Here is a 19124-nt window from a genome sequence, read left to right on the forward strand (position 1 = left end):
ACGATAGTTCGTCTTGCTCCGTCGCGCGCTCGAGCCGAGCTTCGTCTACACTTGGCCGCTGGACCAGTGCGGTCGGTATCCCAGCTGCATTCGCGAGCTCAACGATCCTGTATAGCCCGGTTGTGACAAGGAGAATCTCAGTGTTCTTGATCTCCGGGATGATTGACTGGCATTCTTCGACCACTTGAGAGCATACACCTTTCGATTGGGTATGTAGATGAGCTGTTGAGACGGACAGCGTGCGGATGTCAGGAGGAAGAAGGGACCCAGTGTCCGAGACGCGAGATGCATCGCGAGGAACAAGATACAGCAGCTTATAACCACGCTGCTGCAGTGTCCTCAAGGCGTCGGTGACATCGGTGTAGGGAGTTGGGCATATAGCATCGACGGCACGCTGCACCATGTCTCCCGCAGGATGCAGGCCGATGATGTGCAAAATGTTGCTGAGTGTGCCGTGGGCCAATTCATGGCTATATAATCCAGGAGTTTCGCGAATGCGATGAGCTTCGACGTCGAGGTATAGTCGCAACAGGTCGTCTACAGTATGCTGGTGGGGGTCCAAAGAAATAAACGTGCTCAGAGCACGGCGCAGAGCCTCTTGACGGTCCTAGATGAGCAATGATGAGATAATATCCCTGTGGACGGCCTCGCAACGTACCATTATCGCTCCGTACAGGTCGAAAACAACAACCTTAATATCGCTTGCGACTACAGGCGGGAGAGCCTCAGGTGCCGATGAGAAATCCGGCCCGGGTTCGTCTCCCCAGCTGACTTCCACGACCTCTTCCGCTGCGGATGCAGGAGGGGGATCCCCGTCTTCAGGGATCTGCATCGCGCGCAATGCTAGTGCATCCTCCTTCAAGTCGCCAGAGAACGACGGGAGCTCCCCTGAGCACAGTTCCCCATGGACCACCGAGTGTTCGGCGAACGACCCTTCATTGGCAAACTGAAATATGTAAGACCATGGAAGCATCGCTGAGTAGGGATGGCATACCTTTCTTAAAGCTTCAACCCAGTAAATTGATCGCTTGACGCCCCGCCAAGAGTAGTCGGCCGCGAGCCTAGCAGGGCATCATCAGTGTTCAACACAAGCTCGTGAGATCTATCACATACTGGTCATATATCGCTAGCTCTCGGTAGATCGATGGCTCCTCTGTCAGCGGGAGATCCTTGAACTCTAACCGCTCAAAAACACATCGGCCAAAGGGGTCGTGCAGGTGCTCTACGTCATTCACGTCCTTACTGAATGTATCCCAGTTGTCTTGAACAGCTTCGTCTCCACCAGAGCTTCGTGGCTTCATTGTCTCATATCCCCACTCCTTCTTTCTAAACTTCATTGCTTCGCTCCACGCCTTCGACCAGAACCTCTGGAAGCTCGGTTCCTCAAGCTTGAATTTGTCGCTTTCTTCGTCTTGAAGCATGCCTCCGATGCCCCTCTGAGTCTTCAAGGCTGGAAATGTGTGAAGGTACAACTGTCGTGTTGAGGTTGGTAGCGGGGGCACCGCGCGCAGTGCATCGTCAAGTCGAGCGTTGCCTGGTTGCAGAACCAGAGGTAGGTCGCAATCAGCATATAAGCCGCTAGTGCGCTTTGTGGGCGATACTATGAACAGGTGCACATTGTCACATCCAAATTCTGTGAAGCGGACGCGTAACGCCACAAATGGCTGGGCCGGTAGAAGGGCTGCCCTGTGGTATCCGTGCCACGACGTCCAATATGCCGAACGCTGAGTCAAGAGTCTGGCAAGAACAAAGGACTGCGCGAGGACAACAACCGACTCAGCTTGCATCGTCCCAGAACTGAGAGTAGACGGGGTGGAAGTTTCAATGCGCACGGCTAGGGTGTGTCACCATCCGAAGTACAGCGGCGCCCGTTTGCGTTCCGATCGCAGATTCATCGGGCAGACTGCAAGCGCTGATACCAGGTTTTCGAGGCTCTCCCGTCTCAGCTGTCCGGAATTGGTGTTCCTTCTACTTCACGCTTTACCGTATACGTGTGGACCACAGCTCGTACGCAAATCGCCGTTAATGTGCGCGGTTCCGTGACTCCGATGGCGGAAGACCTCTATTGGTGCTGCAGGCAACCACATGCAATTCGCAGTTAGCACGCGATTCATTTTCGAGAACTGGTCATTTACAGTCATTTGCATATCATTATATCATCTCAATATCACTCGTGGGTTGCATATCATTGGTAGTGTTGAGATACCTAAACTGCACTTAGAAATCATGAAGGTAGGGTTATAGCCATTACTACTTCATCTTCATTGATGGTCGTTCTGTGCAAAAAACGCAAGTTCAGCAGACAGATTTTGCTTAACAATGCACGACACATCCACGATATACCGTTAACTATGGATATGGAAGGCCTCACTGAAAAACTGCGACGTCCGGTGTACGCATGCCTGTTCATATTGCCGTCGAAAAGAACCACTTTTCCCACCGATAAAACCTATGGTAGCTCCAGGCAGTGCGTATCACCTCCGTTCCTCTTCCAGAAATGGTTATCTCTTTCGTAGATTATCTTCTTATGCCTTCCGCATCGTCCGCCGATGCAAGCTAGAGGTACCACCGCGACATCATGCGATCTCGACTCATCATGATCCTTCAGGATTCTTCGCTAGAAGCCCGGGGTGATCTACACAGTCACCATATTGTATCCTCAGACTGTCAGGATATCTGTATACGAGACCTCTGCCACTGTTCTTTCGCATAAAGGTCTTCTCAAGGAGCCTCCTATTAGACGTCTTGATTTCCCGAGCGTCTCGGCTGAATGGCGTCCTATATAGATCGTTCCTTTGAGTAATAACACCTAACCTGACATGGCGAGTAAATTTCCCCTTGGTTCAATGGTCCTCTATCGGCCCACGCGCCACGTTTTTGCGGTCTCTTCAGGCAGCCGATCCGGGGCACCGTCCACCAAGGAGAGGCCATGTGTGATTGTCGGCTTCAACGATAGCAAGCCTGTCCTCGCCCCGCTTTGCGGAGCGCTGCCCTTAGCCCAGGGTCAAGCAGGCCGAATTCCCAAGGTAGCGTCTCCATCTCTTCCTTTGAACACGATAGGTCACAATATTTTCACAGATAGACACTAGTTAGTGGCAACAGACTAAGATGGTCAGGACGGACGACCTCATTACGCCGATGTTTTCGATACCCGAAGACGGATCTAGTCTCACTCGCGAACCCATACTTTTCACTCACGACCCACTGAGTCCCAAGGGCCCCCAATTTCCTGCGTTGAAGCCATCGTATCTGTGGGTCGGGGATGGCGGAGAAGCCGTGGAAGAATCAATCGTGTCCGGTCTAACCACACTATCACCGTATTTGAAGCTTGACGAGGAAGAACTGGAGGATTTGAAGAAAGCCTGGGATTATTGTAAGTGCCACTCATGCTTGACGTCCATCAGTGTTCAAACTTCTGGTAGGGGCGAAAGTCCGGGCACCCCCGCCGTAGAGGCCTGACCTAGATGTCAGACTTCAATTGTCGCTTCTCGTTGGTTATTGTTCAACACAATTGGGATTGATAGTCGTACGATTCCTTATTCAACACAGGGTCTGATCAAAGCAGAGTGTAATCACTGAAACTGATGTACTTGTACTTGTACTGACTGGCGGAATGTTACGTTGTATTTTGGTCGTGTAGTATTCACATGCAATTCGGCTGAGACTGTAAGACAAGGCGGTACTAAGGGCGCATATGTGTCACTCCGTCGAACTGCATATGGTTGTGGGAGCCATGAGGTACTGTCGTCAATGATCACACCGATATCCTTGTCATCACCGACGTCTCGCCTGTTGCGAGGGATTTCTATCCGCATCAATATGTCAGCTTATGTTCTGCAATGAATTTAGCTCGCCTCTGAGCCCAAACGATATCGTGATCGTCAGGGATAAAGGCCATTCTCGGCTTGGGCAGCTCGAGTTGCAAACTTGATAGATGGGTCAATGCCATCATCGCGATGTATGACCTATATGGCCCATTCGCTCCCGGGGAGAAGGGCCCGATGCTAGCCGAGAGGGCAGAGCGTATGGTTGCTCGCGGCGCCCAACCCATGCCCACCCGAACGTTGATAAGCATGAATGCGATACCAGCTATAGCAGAATACGTGTCGCTGAAGAAGAACGCGAGGTTGGATTGAAGGAGGAAGGTGACGAAGAACAGAATGGTCCAAGCGCTGTGGGGGAGATCAGGGCATGCGTTTTTCAGCGATGAAATAGAATTCCCTACGTATAAAGAGCGGCGCTTTCGACGAGAATACCCAACACGCCCTGTTTGTTGGCCAGTGATGAGACGGCGATATATAGTATATCGACAACTTACCATCAGATTGACACCACCGAAACGTCTTGCCTCTTTGTTGGCACGCCAGATCCTCCAGGCTATGAACCCTAGCGCCATTCAGTGTCGCGTAAGCTGTTATCCACTTCTGTATGATATCAACCTTACCAGTACTGTACACGTTTGTACTGTTGCAACGTGAGCAAGTACTTCAACGTCAGAGCACAGTCGTCCAACCTACCAGAGTGTGAACACGCAGTTCGCTGTGATCCAATCGCCAGGCGCAGACGCAAAGAGAGACTCTCCTTCGTATGCCCGTGAGATCTCGTAGAGAGCTCCGATTGCACACACTATCATTGGCATACGGTCACGACTGCATTCGAACAAGCACTTGGAAAGGGGCTTACCGATCAAGCCCAATAAGCTACACAGTGGGGGAAATGTCACGACTTTGTTATACGCCCATACAACCCATAGGCGATACACCTGTAGCCTCATGAAATTCTTAGCAAAAACCCGATGAACAGATACTGACCAGCATCATGTCACCAATAATCAGCGATGCCATGAGGACGGAAAGTTTGCAAACGTCAGAGGGTTGCGGGAGATCGCCAAGAAATTTAATGCGTTCTGTCTCATCGTCAAGAATGACGAACGCCTGAATTATGCGATATACGTTGATGATCCAGTGCTAGTGATAAAGTTCAAAAAATCAATGGTAGGATTCGTGTAGATGAAGGTCGCACTCTCCGCCATGTTCGTCATGGGCAACAGTCCGGGAAGTAGGTTTCGCCGTCGCCGCCGTCTCCCCTGACCCACTTTCGTCGTAGATTGCGAGAAGGGTGCTCAATAAACCGTTCTTAGCATTGTCGTCGACGGGCACACACCAAAGACAGGTTGGTCTGCGCCGCCCTTGTGACATTATACGCATGCCACTGATCATCTTGTCTCCCATAACGAAGATGCGATCCTCTGTCTAGTCTAAATGTCGGTAATCTCGTGGGCGCAACGTCTTCCATGCGGTATCACGCAGTCTGACTCAATTTGAGGGGTCCAGACCGTAAGACGCGATTTCGCGTTACATAAGCGTTTTGATCTCTGAAACGCGCCGTATAGATCTTGAATGTCGCGACGCGTCGCGGCGCCTAAGGACGCGTCCAAAATGCTTGCCTACTGGAGAATGCGACACCCGGCCGACTTGTTTATGATATGATATTGATATGTATGTGTCATGCTATATCCACATCCTAAAGACTCCTTTCTGTTCAGCTCGCCTGCCGGCTATGCATTATGTCGCCAAGTTGTAGCCAACCATTTACCACATGATCCACACGACTTTCAGCTCGAAGGTGTCTGCAAAGCGTTGGACGGCGTAGACGTTCTGGCTATCACCCCAAGAATACATTAAGTGTGATTCATTAGAATCCTTCTGAACGCGCCCATCCGGATGATGAAGTGCCAAGTCAAGTATCATAGCAAACGTGTATTTGTCGCGGCCACGTAAGAAGTATTGGATATACTGGGCATGAGAACGTGGACGAGAAAGACGGAAGGATAATGTATGATATAAAAATTCAGGGAATGTCCACCTAACTTTGTTGGACAGCTTATGAAACATATATTCAAGTTTCTCAGCATCACTTCTCCTAGGGGTATATTTCCCCTTTTTCGAGGATGAGTCGTGTGGCAGGACATTCTCGCCATGTCTGCGCTTGCATGGCTGTGTTGGAGTCTCTGGGAAGGGACTGCGCTGCAAAGCAGAGCCAAAGGGTGGAGTGTCGACTGAGGTAGTGGGATATCCACCGACTGTGTGCCGGGACGGAATCGGACTTGTATGAGCATCATAAGATATACCGTGAGGACTGGCATAGTAGGAAGCGAGGGTAGGTAGCACTGAGGGAAGCTCAGACATGATTAATATTGTCGACGATGAGCCTCTAAACATCTGGTATGCGCTGCAGGTCAAGAGAACCGATCTAGCGGTAAGATCTCTCGGCGAGCACCGGCATCGCGCGGCCATCGACCGGCAATCGCGAACAGGTCTGATATGCTGTCTTACGGTGCGAGGGGCGCGTTTTGAAGCAGACCTATATATAACGATCGCCGTCCCCATACAAAAAACTTCGTTATATTTACGGTCTGCCTACGGGAGACTAGGTATCACGTTGCCTGCATGTCTACGCACGACACATGGCGCTCTGTTATAGGGCGCGGTGAATCCGGAATCGCTTCCTAATTTACCGTAAATTAGCAGTCGGCCAGATTGACAGGTGTAATTAACGGCTAATTAACCCATGAGCGTCGACGTGCTAATTAACGTTAATTAACAGCCTAAAGCGGTAAATCACAACATTGACCGTCAATTACCACGTATCCCAGTCCAGGTCTTCCGCGTGAACTTCGACTGAGCTCCCAATATTCGCTGACACTACGTGTTCCTGCCGTTACTTTTGGGAAATCACAATACCAGCCAGAACGTCCAGCAGGAATTCAACAGTCAGCTCAATAGACTTGTCGGCGAGGAATTTTCCCAGAATAACCCAGATTAACACCCATGTTTTCGACTCTAGGTCAATTACCGGTTAATCTACAACCGGGGAATCAAGGTAACCAGATTCACCGCGCTCTAATCTGTTGACTTTGGGTACGTCGGACAGGCTTTCCTGTTACGGGACACGGGCGTGACTACGGTGGGTAGTCGCGAGTAATATACGCTGGCGGGAAACTGGAGTCAGCACTCGATGTTGCCACTGAGCATTTATGGTACGTACCTGGCGGGAAACTGGAGGGGAGTGGGAGAGTGCACTCTCCAGCCCCTAGCCAGTCCGCCAGGTTATAAGCGTATTCTACTTGATCTGTCAGCCAAGGGCGGATGCGCCCTGAAAGGCAATTGACTCTGAGTGCTGCACGCTCTCACTGTTCGGCACGCGGGTCGAGCAGAGAGCGTCCGGATGTATCTGTGGACGCACGTACCCCGACGCGGCGGGTTTCGACGTGAGGGTCGAGCAGAGTGTGTTAGGGTGCATCTGCGGATGCATGCACCCGACGCGGCAGGTGGTGTCCTGCTCCGAAGGGTGCCCACGCCGATAAGACTTGCATAAACAATCTTTAGACCCGACTAATCAGCGTTGGTCGTTTGGGTCTCGCGCGAGAACGTTTAGCAGGACGAGGTGTCTGCCGGCTTTCGCCCGACGGACACCAGCAACCAAGATGTATTAAGTATAAGGGCAACCTCTGTATCAAGAGTACGGCTAAAGCCTAATTTAGGAGTATGTGTAGTGGAAAGGGAGAAACATGGAGTGGGGATGCCATGGGGATGGAAAAGCCGAAGAGCAGTGAGGCCATGAGACGAGAGATGGGGGAACGAGAAACAGGCGGGTCGACAAGACGAGGACAGGATGAGCCAGAGCCATGCCTCGGGCGCACCGTGGCGCGCAAACAGAAGAGCGGCGAGGAGGACGGGATGCCGACGGATGTAGCCCCGAAATGCTTCGGAGGACCAACGCCCGGCAGCTTGGATCAAGTCCGGGGGAGTCCCGCGCTCGGCGAGGGCTGTAGCACCGCCGGAGCGCATGCTGTGACCGGCGACGTTGTCAGGGAACAAGGCTTGGAGGCGTCAGAGGAACCAGGAGCGCGTCGGGAGGGTGCCGTCGGCACGGATCCACAGCTCCGCACGAAGCACGAACCGGCCGTCACGCAGGCCAAGGTAGTGAGCAAAGAGGGGGACCGCCTCCGGCAGCGCGAGGTCCTGGCTGACGAGGATGCGACTGCAGTCGAAAAAGGGGTCAGCTTTATGGGCAGGAAGCAGGAAACTGTACTGCTGGGTCCCATCGCACAGCACAGTGGTGCGAAGGGCGAGTTTGCGGTGGCTACGCAGACGCACAGCATCAGGCCAGACGAGCTCGCCGAGGCGCATGAGCGCGTGAGCGCGTGAAAACCCGTGACAAGCTGAGCGAGAAATAGGACGTCGCCGACAAGGAGAGCAGGGCAGAGCGCACATCGCCGGACGTCAACGCGCGTATGGGACACGCAGAACAAGCCGCTATGCAGCGCGCTTAGTCTCAACAACATGCACCGGGCTCAATTCAAGCCCTTCTAGGGCCCTTAAAAATCTCCAAATATTTGTGGAGACATATTTATATGCATTTAATTGATTCCCCTTATGAAAACATTGAAATCCATGGTCCCACGAGCTGGGGCACGTCTAAAACGGCCATTGGGTCACTCAGCCACCGCGTCGCGCGTCAGTCACGTGACCGTTCCCGAATAAGGTTTGCGTGTCCCACGTCGATCTAAAGGTTGCTTCGCTGCCCGGCTCAAGTCACGTAGTCGGTGTGGGAAATACATATTAATATGATGTAGGCGCCTCGCGCCGTGGGTAAGTAGCCTCATCGGTTTGTAACTAATCATCCACCGATCCCTATCCATCGAGGACGTGCTCTGCCGGCGGGTTTTCCGGCATCGTTCTCAAAACTCTCAGTGCCTGGACCTACTCAATTCCCTGCTAGTTGGACTTCAGACCTTTCGCTCATCCGCTTCAAAGGCGTGCACGTTTGCTCTGAGGCGCTGTGCTCGGGGATTGCCGAGCACCGCAAGGCCATCACTGCCATCATAACTAGGATCGATCCGAGCAAAATTCCGGTTGTCACTACAGGGCGATTCCTACCGTCCTTGCGGGCGTCTCTACGGCGTTGCTCTGAAAGCCCCTTTGGATAGCTTCTCCAATGCCGGTGAGTTGTCCTATAGTCTGGATTGGGCACGAGGTTCTATCTCGACATAAATGGCAATTTAACTGCCGCGACCTTCAGGGGATGTACGGTCGTGAACCTCAGCACGAGACCCTTCGCTGACAACCTGCTCAAAGGCGAGTGGTCAAAGGATATCGTAGGCTGCTGGGCCTTCTACACCACGTTCTCAAATCTGATTACTGAATCATGCCTGATTTGTGCCGGACGCTCGGCAGGAGGCCACTGTGGTTACGAGTACACATCCTGTTACCCTTTTTTGTCAAGACGATCACCGTACAATATGCGGACAATAGACAGGGTTCGTGGGAAGCGATTCTCGGAATCTATCTCTTAGCCTACCATACTGTCGGAAAACCCTCTATTGACCCGGGCTCGCTCGGGAGTCTGATGTTCGCATGGGGCGCAATGAGACCTTTTCTGTCAGTGGTGTGTATTTTCTCTACGTGTGCATCAGGCTCGGGGTGTTGAGACACGCGAAGGTGGCCAAATTTATGGATGTGGATGCTCACACACGTTGCGTGTGTTGGCGGGTAGACTCGATCTGTGTTCCACTGGCAGAAACTGGCGAGGACATGAGCGAAGCTACTTCCCAACTTTACTGCGCTATGACAAATGTGTTCTCTTTGGCTTGTTTGAGGACATGCTCCTTATGATCGTGTATAGAGCCGAGACCGGATGAGGTGCGCGTAGTCTTGCGGGGTAAGCTGCATCTTCCTAGCTGTTCGCTTCTTCGTCGTGGCGTATACTCTACTAGCCCTGCGCTTCAGTTAGAAGCTACTCACATCGATAGGACCCAATGCAAAACAGCATGGCGTGTGCGCCACGCTGTTTTACATTGGGGCCTATCGATGTGAGTAGCTTCTTCCGCATCGCAAAGATCGGACTACATAGAGGCCCCAAATCAAGGGTTCGGTACTTCGTGGCTAATACTGGCCCACGGTGAGTCAACATGTCCGCTTCAAGCATAAGGGCCGTCTGTGTGACTGCGGAACGCATATCCATGTATGCTTAGCATGTAGATGCATTCCAGAAGTACGGCATGTCCTGTGCGCGCTGTATGGGGAAATCTGTGCTTGCCCTCATTTCACAGCCTAACGATGAATTATGTTACCCGCCTATGGACTGGTCCCCACTTATCTTGATGGTCACAATGGTAATCTTCAAAGGCGTCTCGCGATTCCTTCGTGAGTTGTGTTGATGGAGCGGAAGAAATGCGCCGACGTGAATTCGACAATCTGGCAGCAGGTACGTATGCTCTTTTCCAATGGGCTGACCTACCCTGTGAAGATACAGAGGTACAGAGTCCGTGATAGTGACTGTGAGACCGAGTCTGCTGCCGGAGGTCCAACCCGTGCCCCTCGGGCCTGAAGCAGCAACATACTTGACATCCCCAGTGAACACCATGCGCCCGCGGTTGACATGTCCGGCCTACGTCGGGCGGGAACAGAATGCTCCGACTGCAAGCGGGAAGTGTCGCGACATTGCTATAGGAGCAACGCGCACTCGTCCTCTTGAAATGCCAATACGTTGCTCGTCGATTAGACTTGTGTAAAACACAGTCCTAAGCTCAATTGAATCAGTGTTGCCCCCGTGCAGGGCGCTAATAGTCGTCATATAGTCAGAGTGATAGCAGTGCAACGACAGCAAACTGAACGAAGAAATAAAGCTCATCAAGCCTCACTCTAACCAATACTCCCTGAGCGCATCAGATCCAGCTTATCGCACAACTCTCCCAGTCCTCCAACAGTCATCGTAGGCGACGACAGTTCGCCTTGCTCCGTCTTGCGTTCAAGTTGAGCTTCGTCTACGCTTGGCCGCTGGACCAGTGCGGTCGGTATCCCAGCTGCATTCGCGAGCTCAACGATCCTGTATAGCCCGGTTGTGACAAGGAGAATCTCAGTGTTCTTGATCTCCGGGACAATTGATCGACATTCTTCTGCCACTTGAGAGCATACACCTTCCGTTTGGGTATGTAGATCAGCTGTAGAAACGCAGAGCGTACGGACTTCAGGAGGAAGAAAGGTCCCAGTGTCGGAGACGTGAGACGCATCGCAAGAAACAAGACACAGCAGCTTATAGCCACGCTGCTGCAGTGTCCTCAAGGCATCGGGGACATCGGCGTAGGGAGCTGGGCGTATGGCATCGAGGGCGCACCGTATTATGTCGTCTGCAAGACACAGGCCGACAGTACACAACATGTCCCTGAGCGCAGCATGGACCAACTGTTCTCCAAATAGGTCGGGGGTATCACGAATGAGATGGGCCTCAGCCTCGAGGTATAGTCGCATTAGACCGTCTATGGTATGCTGGTGGAGGTCCAGAGGAAGGAACGTGCGCAGTGCACAGCGCAAACCCTCTTGACGGTCCTACACCAGTGAGGTGACGACTAAGGTGAGCGAGTGGCCGCACGAATGACTCAACTGCTTACCAAGATCACTCCGTACAGGTCAAAGACTACGACCTTGATTTCGTCAGCAACGACAGGTGGACGAACCACCGGTGCCATTGAGAAATCAGGCTCTGGGTCATCTCCCCAGCCGGCTTCTACAACCTCTTCATCAGGAGTTGCAGGAGGAGGGTCCCCGTCAACGGGGACTTGCATTGCGTGCAATGCTACTGCATCTTCCTTCACAGCAGCAGAGAATAACGGGGGTTCTCCTGAGCACGGTCCCGCAGTGTCTAGCGAGAACCTCAATAAAGATCCTTCATTGTCAAGCTGGTATGCGTAAGACCGCGGAAGCATCGCTGACTGGAATCGCATACCTGTCTCATGGCTCCGACCCAGGCGATTGACCGATCGACTCCCCGCCATGAGAAATCAGTGGCAAACCTAGCAGGGCACCATTAGTGCTAGATGCAACTCGTAAACTCTATTGCTTACTGGTCATATATCGCTAGCTCCCGGTAGATTGATGGCTCCTCTGAAAGCGGGAGATCCTGGAATTCCAGTCTTTCAAACATACATCGGCCGGAAGGGTTGTGTAGGTACTCTATGTCATTCACGTCCTTGCTGAATGTATCCCACTTGTCCTGCACGGGTTCTTCTCCTCCAGAGCTTCGCGGCTTCATCGTCTTGGAGTCCCACCCCCTCCCTGTAAACCTTAGCCCTTCGTTCCACGCCTTCGACCAGAATCTTTCGAAACTCGATTCGTCGAGCTTGTGCTTGTCACCTTCGTCGTCGTTGAATACGCTATTACCAACTGTGAAGCCATCTCGAGCGTGCATGCCGGGGAATGTGTGAAGATATAAGGATGTGGTCGACGTTGGCAGGAAGGGCACCGCGCGCAGTGCGCCGTCAAGTCCGACGCGTGCATCGTCTGATCGCGAAGCCAGAGGCATGTCGCAGTCAGCATATAAGCCGCTAGTACGCTTCCTTGTAGATACCAAGAACATTTGCACAAAGTCGCATTCGTATCTTGTGTAACGAACGCGCAACGCTACAAATGGCCGATTTGGCACCAGTGCTGCCCTGTTGTATCCGTGATACGATGTCCAATATGCTGAACGCTGAGGCAAGAGTCTGGCTAGGACAAAGGACTGCGCTTGAACAACGACTGACTCAGCTTGCATCGTCAAGTAGACGCGTGCATGTAGTAAGTACCACTGTATCACAACGTTCAAAATGAACAAAAACGAACGCGTACGATTCAACGCCAGAGCGCCGGGCCGGCTGGGTGCGATCATAGATTCATCGGGCAAACTCTGTGCTTTTGTCGGAGGTGACTCGGAACATCCTCTCTCTTTAATACTATATTATCTTCCTCATAGTGGCCTTGATTCTGTACCACGGATGGCAAGTGTAGAGATGGCTGAGTCACCGTTCCCCGAACACTTCTCGTCAACCGTCGATCAGTCATATCAACAACATGTGCACAAAGTGCACTCCATTGGGGCGAGTATTTAGAACAGTTAGCGCTTTGTCGCACACAGCGCAGGACATGCAACCCCAGGTCACAGTGTTCTTCCCCATGCAGGGCGTTAACAGTCTGGCAAACAGCGATTTGAGCGGTGATATAGTCAGGTCTGTCCATGAAAAGCAAGTGATAACAATGCAGCGACAGCAATATAACATAGGAAACAGAACCCATCAAGCCTCACTATGACAAAGACTCTCCGAGCGCATCAAAGCCAGCTTGTCGCACAGCTCTCCCAGTCCTCCAATAGTCATCGTAGGCGACGATAGTTCATCTTGCCCCGTCGCACGCTCGAGCCGAGCTTCGTCTACACTCGGCCGCTGGACCAGTGCGGTCGGTATCCCAGCTGCACTCGCAAGCTCAACGATCCTGTATAGCCCGGTTGTGACAAGGAGAATCTCAGTGTTCTTGATCTCCGGGACAATTGACTGGCATTCTTCGACCACTTGGGAGCATACACCTTCCGATGGGGTATGTAGATGAGCTGTTGAGACACAGAGTGTGCGGACTTCAGGAGGCAGAAAGGACGCAGTCTCCGAGACGTGAGACGCATCGCAAGAAACAAGACACAGCAGCTTATAGCCACGCTGCTGCAGTGTCCTCAAGGCGTCGGGGACATCGACGTAGGGAGCTGGGCGTATGGCATCGAGGGCACGCTGCACCATGTCTCCCGCAGGATGAAGACCGATGATGTGCAGGATATCGCTAAGGGTCCCACGCACCAAATCATCGTCAGAGGTATCAGGCATTTCGCGTATGCGATGGGCTTCGACATCCAGGTATAATCTTGATAGGTCGTCTACAGTATGCTGGTGGGGGTCCAAAGGGATAAACGTGCTCAGAGCACGGCGCAGAGCCTCTTGACGGTCCTAGCAATGATGAGATAGTATCCCTGTGGACGGCCTCGCAACTTACCATTATCGCTCCGTACAGGTCGAAAACAATGACTTTAACTTCGCTTGCGACTACAGGCGGGAGAGCCTCAGGTGCCGATGAGAAATCCGGTTCGGGTTCGTCTCCCCAGCCGGCTTCTACGACTTCTTCAACTGCGGATGCAGGAGGAGGATCCCCATCAACGGGGATTTGCATTGCACGCAATGCTACTGCATCCTCCTTCAAGTCAGCAGAGAACGACGGGGGCTCCCCTGAGCACAGTTCCGCATGGTCTACCGGGTGCACCGGGTGCTTGACAAACGACCCTTCATTGGCAAACTGACATACGTAAGACCACGCAAACATTACTGAGTGGAAAGTGCATACATTTCGCATAGCTTCGACCCAGTAAATTGATCGTTTGACACCCCGCCAAGAGTAGTCGGCCGCTAGCCTAGTAGGGCATCATCAGCGTTCAACACAAGCTCGTGAGATCTTTCACATACTGGTCATATATCGCTAGCTCTCGGTAGATCGATGGCTCCTCTGTCAGCGGGAGATCCTTGAACTCTAACCGCTCAAAAACACATCGGCCAAAGGGGTCGTGCAGGTGCTCTACGTCATTCACGTCCTTACTGAATGTATCCCAGTTGTCTTGAACAGCTTCGTCTCCACCAGAGCTTCGCGGCTTCATCGTCTCAAATCCCCACTCCTTCTCTCTATACCTCACTGTTTCGCTCCACGCCTTCGACCAGAACCTCTGGAAGCTCGGTTCCTCAAGCTTGAATTTGTCGCTTTCTTCGTCTTGAAGCATGCCTCCGATGCCCCTCTGAGTCTTCAAGGCTGGAAATGTGTGAAGGTATAACTGTCGTGTCCAGGTTGGTAGAGGGGGCGCCGCATGCAGTGCATCGTCAAGTCGAGCGTTGCCTGGTTGCAGAACCAGAGGTAGGTCGCAGTTAGCGTATAGGCCGCTAGTGCGCTTTTTAGGCGATACTACGAACAAGTGCACATTGTCACATCCGAATTCTGTGAAGCGGACGCGCAACGCGACAAAAGGCTGGGCTGATAGAAGGGCTGCCCTGTGGTATCCGTGCCACGACGTCCAATATGCCGAACGCTGAGTCAAGAGTCTTGCAAGAACAAAGGACTGCGCGAGGACAACAACCGACTCAGCTTGCATCGTCAACTTGACGCGTGCATGTAGCAAGTACTAATACTGGCAACACGACAAGAACAAAACCGAACGCATGCGGTTCAACGCCAGAGCGCCAGACCGGTTAGTTGTAATCATAGATAGATCGGGCAAACACTATGCTTTTGTCGGACGTGACTCGGAACGTCGTCCCTCTTTAGTACTACATTCTCTTCTACATGGTAGCCTTGATTAGTGTAACACGGATCGCACTACATTCAATCCAGCGCATACATGGTTTGGTCACTGTTCCCCGAACACTTCTCGTCGACCGTCGACTAGTTGTATCAATAACATACGCACAAAGTGTACTCCAGTGGGGCGAGTATCCTAGGCCAGCCAACGCTCTATCGTGCACAGCGCTGGACATGAACTCCCGCTCACAGTGCTATCCACCATGCGGGGCGTGTAGTGAGTCTAGCAAACAGCTATTTGAGTGGTGATATAGTCAGGTCTGTCAATGAAAAGCAAGCGATAGCAATGTAACATGACAATAGAAATAGGACTCATCACGCCTCACTCTGACTAAGACTCCCTGAGCGCATCAGCTCCAGCTTATCGCACAGCTCCCCCAGTCCTCCAATAGTCATCGTAGGCGACGATAGTTCGCCTTGCTCCGTCTTGCGTTCAAGTTGAGCTTCGTCTACACTCGGCCGCTGGACCAGTGCGGTCGGTATTCCAGCTGCACTCGCAAGCTCAACGATCCTGTATAGCCCGGTTGTGACAAGGAGAATCTCAGTGTTCTTGATCTCCGGGAGAATTGACTGGCATTCTTCGACCACTTGAGAGCATATATCTTCCGTTTGAGTATGCAGGTGAGCTGCCGAGACACAGAGTGTGCGGAGTTCAGGAGAGGAAAAGAACCTAATGTGTGATGCATCGCGAGGAGTGATACACAAAAGGTGGTGGCCGCGCGCATGCAGCGTCCTCAAGGCATCGGATACATCGTCGTAAGGAGTTGGGCATATAGCATCGACGGCGCACCGTATTATGTCATCTGCAAGACACAGGCCGACAGTACACAACATGTCCCTGAGCGCAGCATGGACCAACTGTTCTCCAAGCACGTCAGGTCTATCACGAATGAGATGGGCTTCAGCCTCGAGGTATAGTCGCGTTAAGCCGTCTATGGTATGCTGGTGGGGGTCCAGAGGAAGGAACGTGCGCAGTGCACAGCGCAAATCCTCTTGACGGTCCTACACCAGTGAGATGACGACTAAGGTGAGCGAGTGGCCGCACGAATGACTCAACTGCTTACCAAGATCACTCCGTACAGGTCAAAGACTACGACCTTGATTTCGTCAGCAACGACAGGTGGACGAACCACCGGTGCCATTGAGAAATCAGGCTCTGGGTCATCTCCCCAGCCGGCTTCTACAACCTCTTCATCAGGAGTTGCAGGAGGAGGGTCCCCGTCAACGGGGACTTGCATTGCGTGCAATGCTACTGCATCTTCCTTCACAGCAGCAGAGAATAACGGGGATCCTCCTGAGCGCGGTCTCGCACTGGCTAGCGAGAACCTTGATGGAAATCCTTCATGGTCAAGCTAATATGCGTAAGACCGCGGAAGCATCGCTGACTGGAATCGCATACCTGTCTCATGGCTTCGACCCAGGCGATTGACCGATCGACGCCTCGCCAGGAGAAGTCGGCCGCTAGCCTATCAGGGCACCATTAATACTCGACGCAAGTCGTAAGTTCTATTGCTTACTGGTCATATATCGCTAGCTCCCGGTAGATCGATGGCTCCTCTGAAAGCGGGAGATCCTGGAATTCCAGTCTTTCAAACATACATCGGCCGGAAGGGTTATGTAGGTACTCTATGTCATTCACGTCCTTGCTGAATGTATCCCAGTTGTCTTGCACGACTTCGTCTCCTCCAGAGCTTCGCGTCTTCATCGTCTTGGAGGCCCACCCCCTCTTCCTAAAAGTCAGCCGTTCGTTCCACGCCTTCGACCAGAATCTTTCGAAACTCGATTCGTCAAGCTTGTGTTTGTCGCCTTCGTCGTCCTGGGATATAGTATTATAGCTTGCGGAGCCTCTCATAACCTGTATGCTGGGGAATGTGTGAAGATATAAGGATGTAGTTGACGTTGGCAGGAAGGGCACTGCGCGAAGCGTGCCGTCAAGTCCGACGTGTGCATCGACTGACCGCGAAACCAGAGGCATGTCGCAGTCAGCATATAAGCCGCTAGTACGCTTCTTTGTAGATACCAAGAATAATCGCACATTGTCGCATTCGTAATATGTGTAGCGAACGCGCAACGCCACAAATGGCCGATTTGGCACCAGTGCTGCCCTGTTGTATCCGTGATACGATGTCCAATATGCTGAACGCTGAGGCAAGAGTCTGGCTAGGACAAAGGACTGTGCCTGAACAACGACTGGCTCAGCTAGCATCGTCAACTGGAAGCGTGCATGTAGCAAGTACTATTGTAGTACGACAATAAACAAACGTACGCGCATGGTTCAACGCCAGAGCGCCGGTCCGGTTAATAGTTGTGATCATAGATTGATCGGGCAAATTCTGTGCTTTTGTCGGACGTGAACATCGTCTCTCTTTGATTCTCTTCTCCAAGTAGTGGCCTTGACTACTGTAACGTGGACAGCACTAGCAGTCAATTCTAGCGTACATATCATTTGATCACCGTTTCTCAAGCACTTCTCGTCAGGCGCGAACACCACTCGACGGCTATGTTTCCACACAGCACCCCCTTTCCCCCATTTCTTCCTCTCTTCCTTCTCTCATCTCTCTTTGATTTTCTCTCGTAATCTTCACCCTTCTCATACATAGTATTCACCCCTCACGAATCATCCCTACTGTACAACACATAATCTTCTACCTAAACCTATCTACTCTCGTCCCATTCTGCGCTCAAGCACTCGATTACGCCCTCACCCGGCCCCTTCCATACGACGCGGCCCAACTGACCCTCTACCCTCCGCCCCTGCACGCGCACGATAGCTCGCTCGCGCTCACTCTTCCCCATGCTACCGGACAGCCAATGACCCTGTTTACTTCTAATCGCATAGCACACACATGTATTATCCGGCATAGGGCAACGCCCTCAAGCGGATACAAAACTGGATATAAAAAATAATAATAATAAAAATGAAAAAAGCACTTCTCGTCGAACGTCGACCATCCATGCCAACTTACGCACAAATTGTTACCCTAGCGTGGAAAGTATAGTAGTGACCGCGGTGGTGAGTCCAATATCTTTACCTTCAGTATCGTTTTTTTATCAAAAAAGAAGCAAACCAGGAAACCAACAGGCGTCATAGCGTCTCAAGCCGAAGCCTATGGGGAAGAGATATTCATGCTTGGAGCCGTGCCATAATCATATACGCTCTCGCTCTACCGCGAATACAGACGTTGTGCCTACACATCTACACTCCTATGTCTGTCCAAGGCTCCGAGTACGGCAACAGTCCTGGTTCGTTTAGCATAGGCCCAACAACTCAGAGTACCACAAGTTAGGACTACCCAATTTGAGCCCTTTGAGTCGGTTCATCCGTTCATTATAGAGTCTTCTGGGACACTACATCGCTGCGATTAAAGAGGGGGCCTGGGGTTTCCGACCTGTGCAGCCTGAATGGCACACATTTATGGCATCTGTAGCGATGACATGACCATGCAATGCGCTCTCGAACTCGCCCAGCAACTTGCCTATGCCCTGACGCCAGCGAAGCTCTGCAAAAGCGCAGGCACAACGTATGCTGCCTTCCTCACGTTCGGTCTGCTCTTCCTCGCGAGTCGCAGCGTCGAGTACGATGAGTCCCGGCATGGCTTCAGCGCGTGACGTCACGCACATATGCTTGTGACACGTCGCGTTCATCCGAGTCTCTGGCCGCTATGAGCAATATCATTGGCCGTTCCCTCTTTTCCTAAGTTCATATGAGCGCCTTCGGCTTTCATCGTTGAGAGCGCACCAGGGCCTACGGTATTTCTTTTTTACGACATATATGTTGAAACGGACGAAACTACTCGGTATTGACAGAGTAGACTAACTACAGGTATTAGCCCATGTGCCTCGAAGAGATCCTTCTTGCATCACAAGGGGCATAGGCACGGGCCCTCCAGATGCGCGGGAGCTCGGCCGCCATCGTCATGTAGCAAT

General features: G+C 52.2%; 5 protein-coding genes across 5 annotated transcripts in view; 2 read left to right on the forward strand and 3 right to left on the reverse strand.

Moving 5' to 3' along the window:
- Window positions 1–1787, reverse strand: part of POSPLADRAFT_1115601 (hypothetical protein) — a gene marked incomplete at both ends in the record, with an annotated part of 6551 nt that extends 4764 nt beyond the window's left edge. The window contains 4 exons of the mRNA XM_024483453.1: window positions 199–607; window positions 659–946; window positions 995–1061; window positions 1114–1787. Coding sequence (XP_024339060.1) covers window positions 199–607; window positions 659–946; window positions 995–1061; window positions 1114–1787 — 1438 coding nt within the window. The remainder of the gene's footprint in view (window positions 1–198; window positions 608–658; window positions 947–994; window positions 1062–1113) is intronic.
- Window positions 1788–2819: 1032 nt separating this feature from the next.
- POSPLADRAFT_1046634 (hypothetical protein) lies at window positions 2820–5009 on the forward strand (the record flags this gene model as incomplete). The annotated part of the gene is made up of 5 exons (XM_024479087.1): window positions 2820–3026; window positions 3103–3373; window positions 3886–4126; window positions 4505–4593; window positions 4804–5009. 5 exons carry the CDS (start codon window positions 2820–2822, stop codon window positions 5007–5009), a joined length of 1014 nt encoding a protein of 337 aa, XP_024339061.1.
- A 663-nt stretch (window positions 5010–5672) lies between these two features.
- On the reverse strand, window positions 5673–6014 carry POSPLADRAFT_1079023 (hypothetical protein; the record flags this gene model as incomplete). Its single annotated transcript, XM_024482976.1, has 1 exon — window positions 5673–6014. A coding segment is annotated over one exon (342 nt), but the record flags the coding sequence as incomplete, so codon positions are not given.
- A 1533-nt stretch (window positions 6015–7547) lies between these two features.
- POSPLADRAFT_1142917 (hypothetical protein) lies at window positions 7548–8335 on the forward strand (the record flags this gene model as incomplete). Its single annotated transcript, XM_024485491.1, has 2 exons — window positions 7548–8198; window positions 8240–8335. The coding sequence occupies 2 exons, from the start codon at window positions 7548–7550 to the stop codon at window positions 8333–8335; spliced, it is 747 nt and encodes a 248-aa protein (XP_024339063.1).
- A 2371-nt stretch (window positions 8336–10706) lies between these two features.
- Window positions 10707–18791, reverse strand: POSPLADRAFT_1142775 (hypothetical protein; the record flags this gene model as incomplete). The annotated part of the gene is made up of 12 exons (XM_024485469.1): window positions 10707–11330; window positions 11453–11682; window positions 13123–13807; window positions 13854–14150; window positions 14199–14265; window positions 14318–14530; window positions 15988–16139; window positions 16262–16459; window positions 16597–16663; window positions 16715–17013; window positions 18164–18178; window positions 18609–18791. 12 exons carry the CDS (start codon window positions 18789–18791, stop codon window positions 10707–10709), a joined length of 3030 nt encoding a protein of 1009 aa, XP_024339064.1.
- Window positions 18792–19124: the final 333 nt, after the last annotated feature.

The sequence above is a fragment of the Postia placenta genome (assembly GCF_002117355.1).
Source record: "Postia placenta MAD-698-R-SB12 unplaced genomic scaffold POSPLAscaffold_7, whole genome shotgun sequence".
Classification (NCBI taxonomy): Eukaryota; Fungi; Basidiomycota; class Agaricomycetes; order Polyporales; family Adustoporiaceae; genus Rhodonia; species Rhodonia placenta.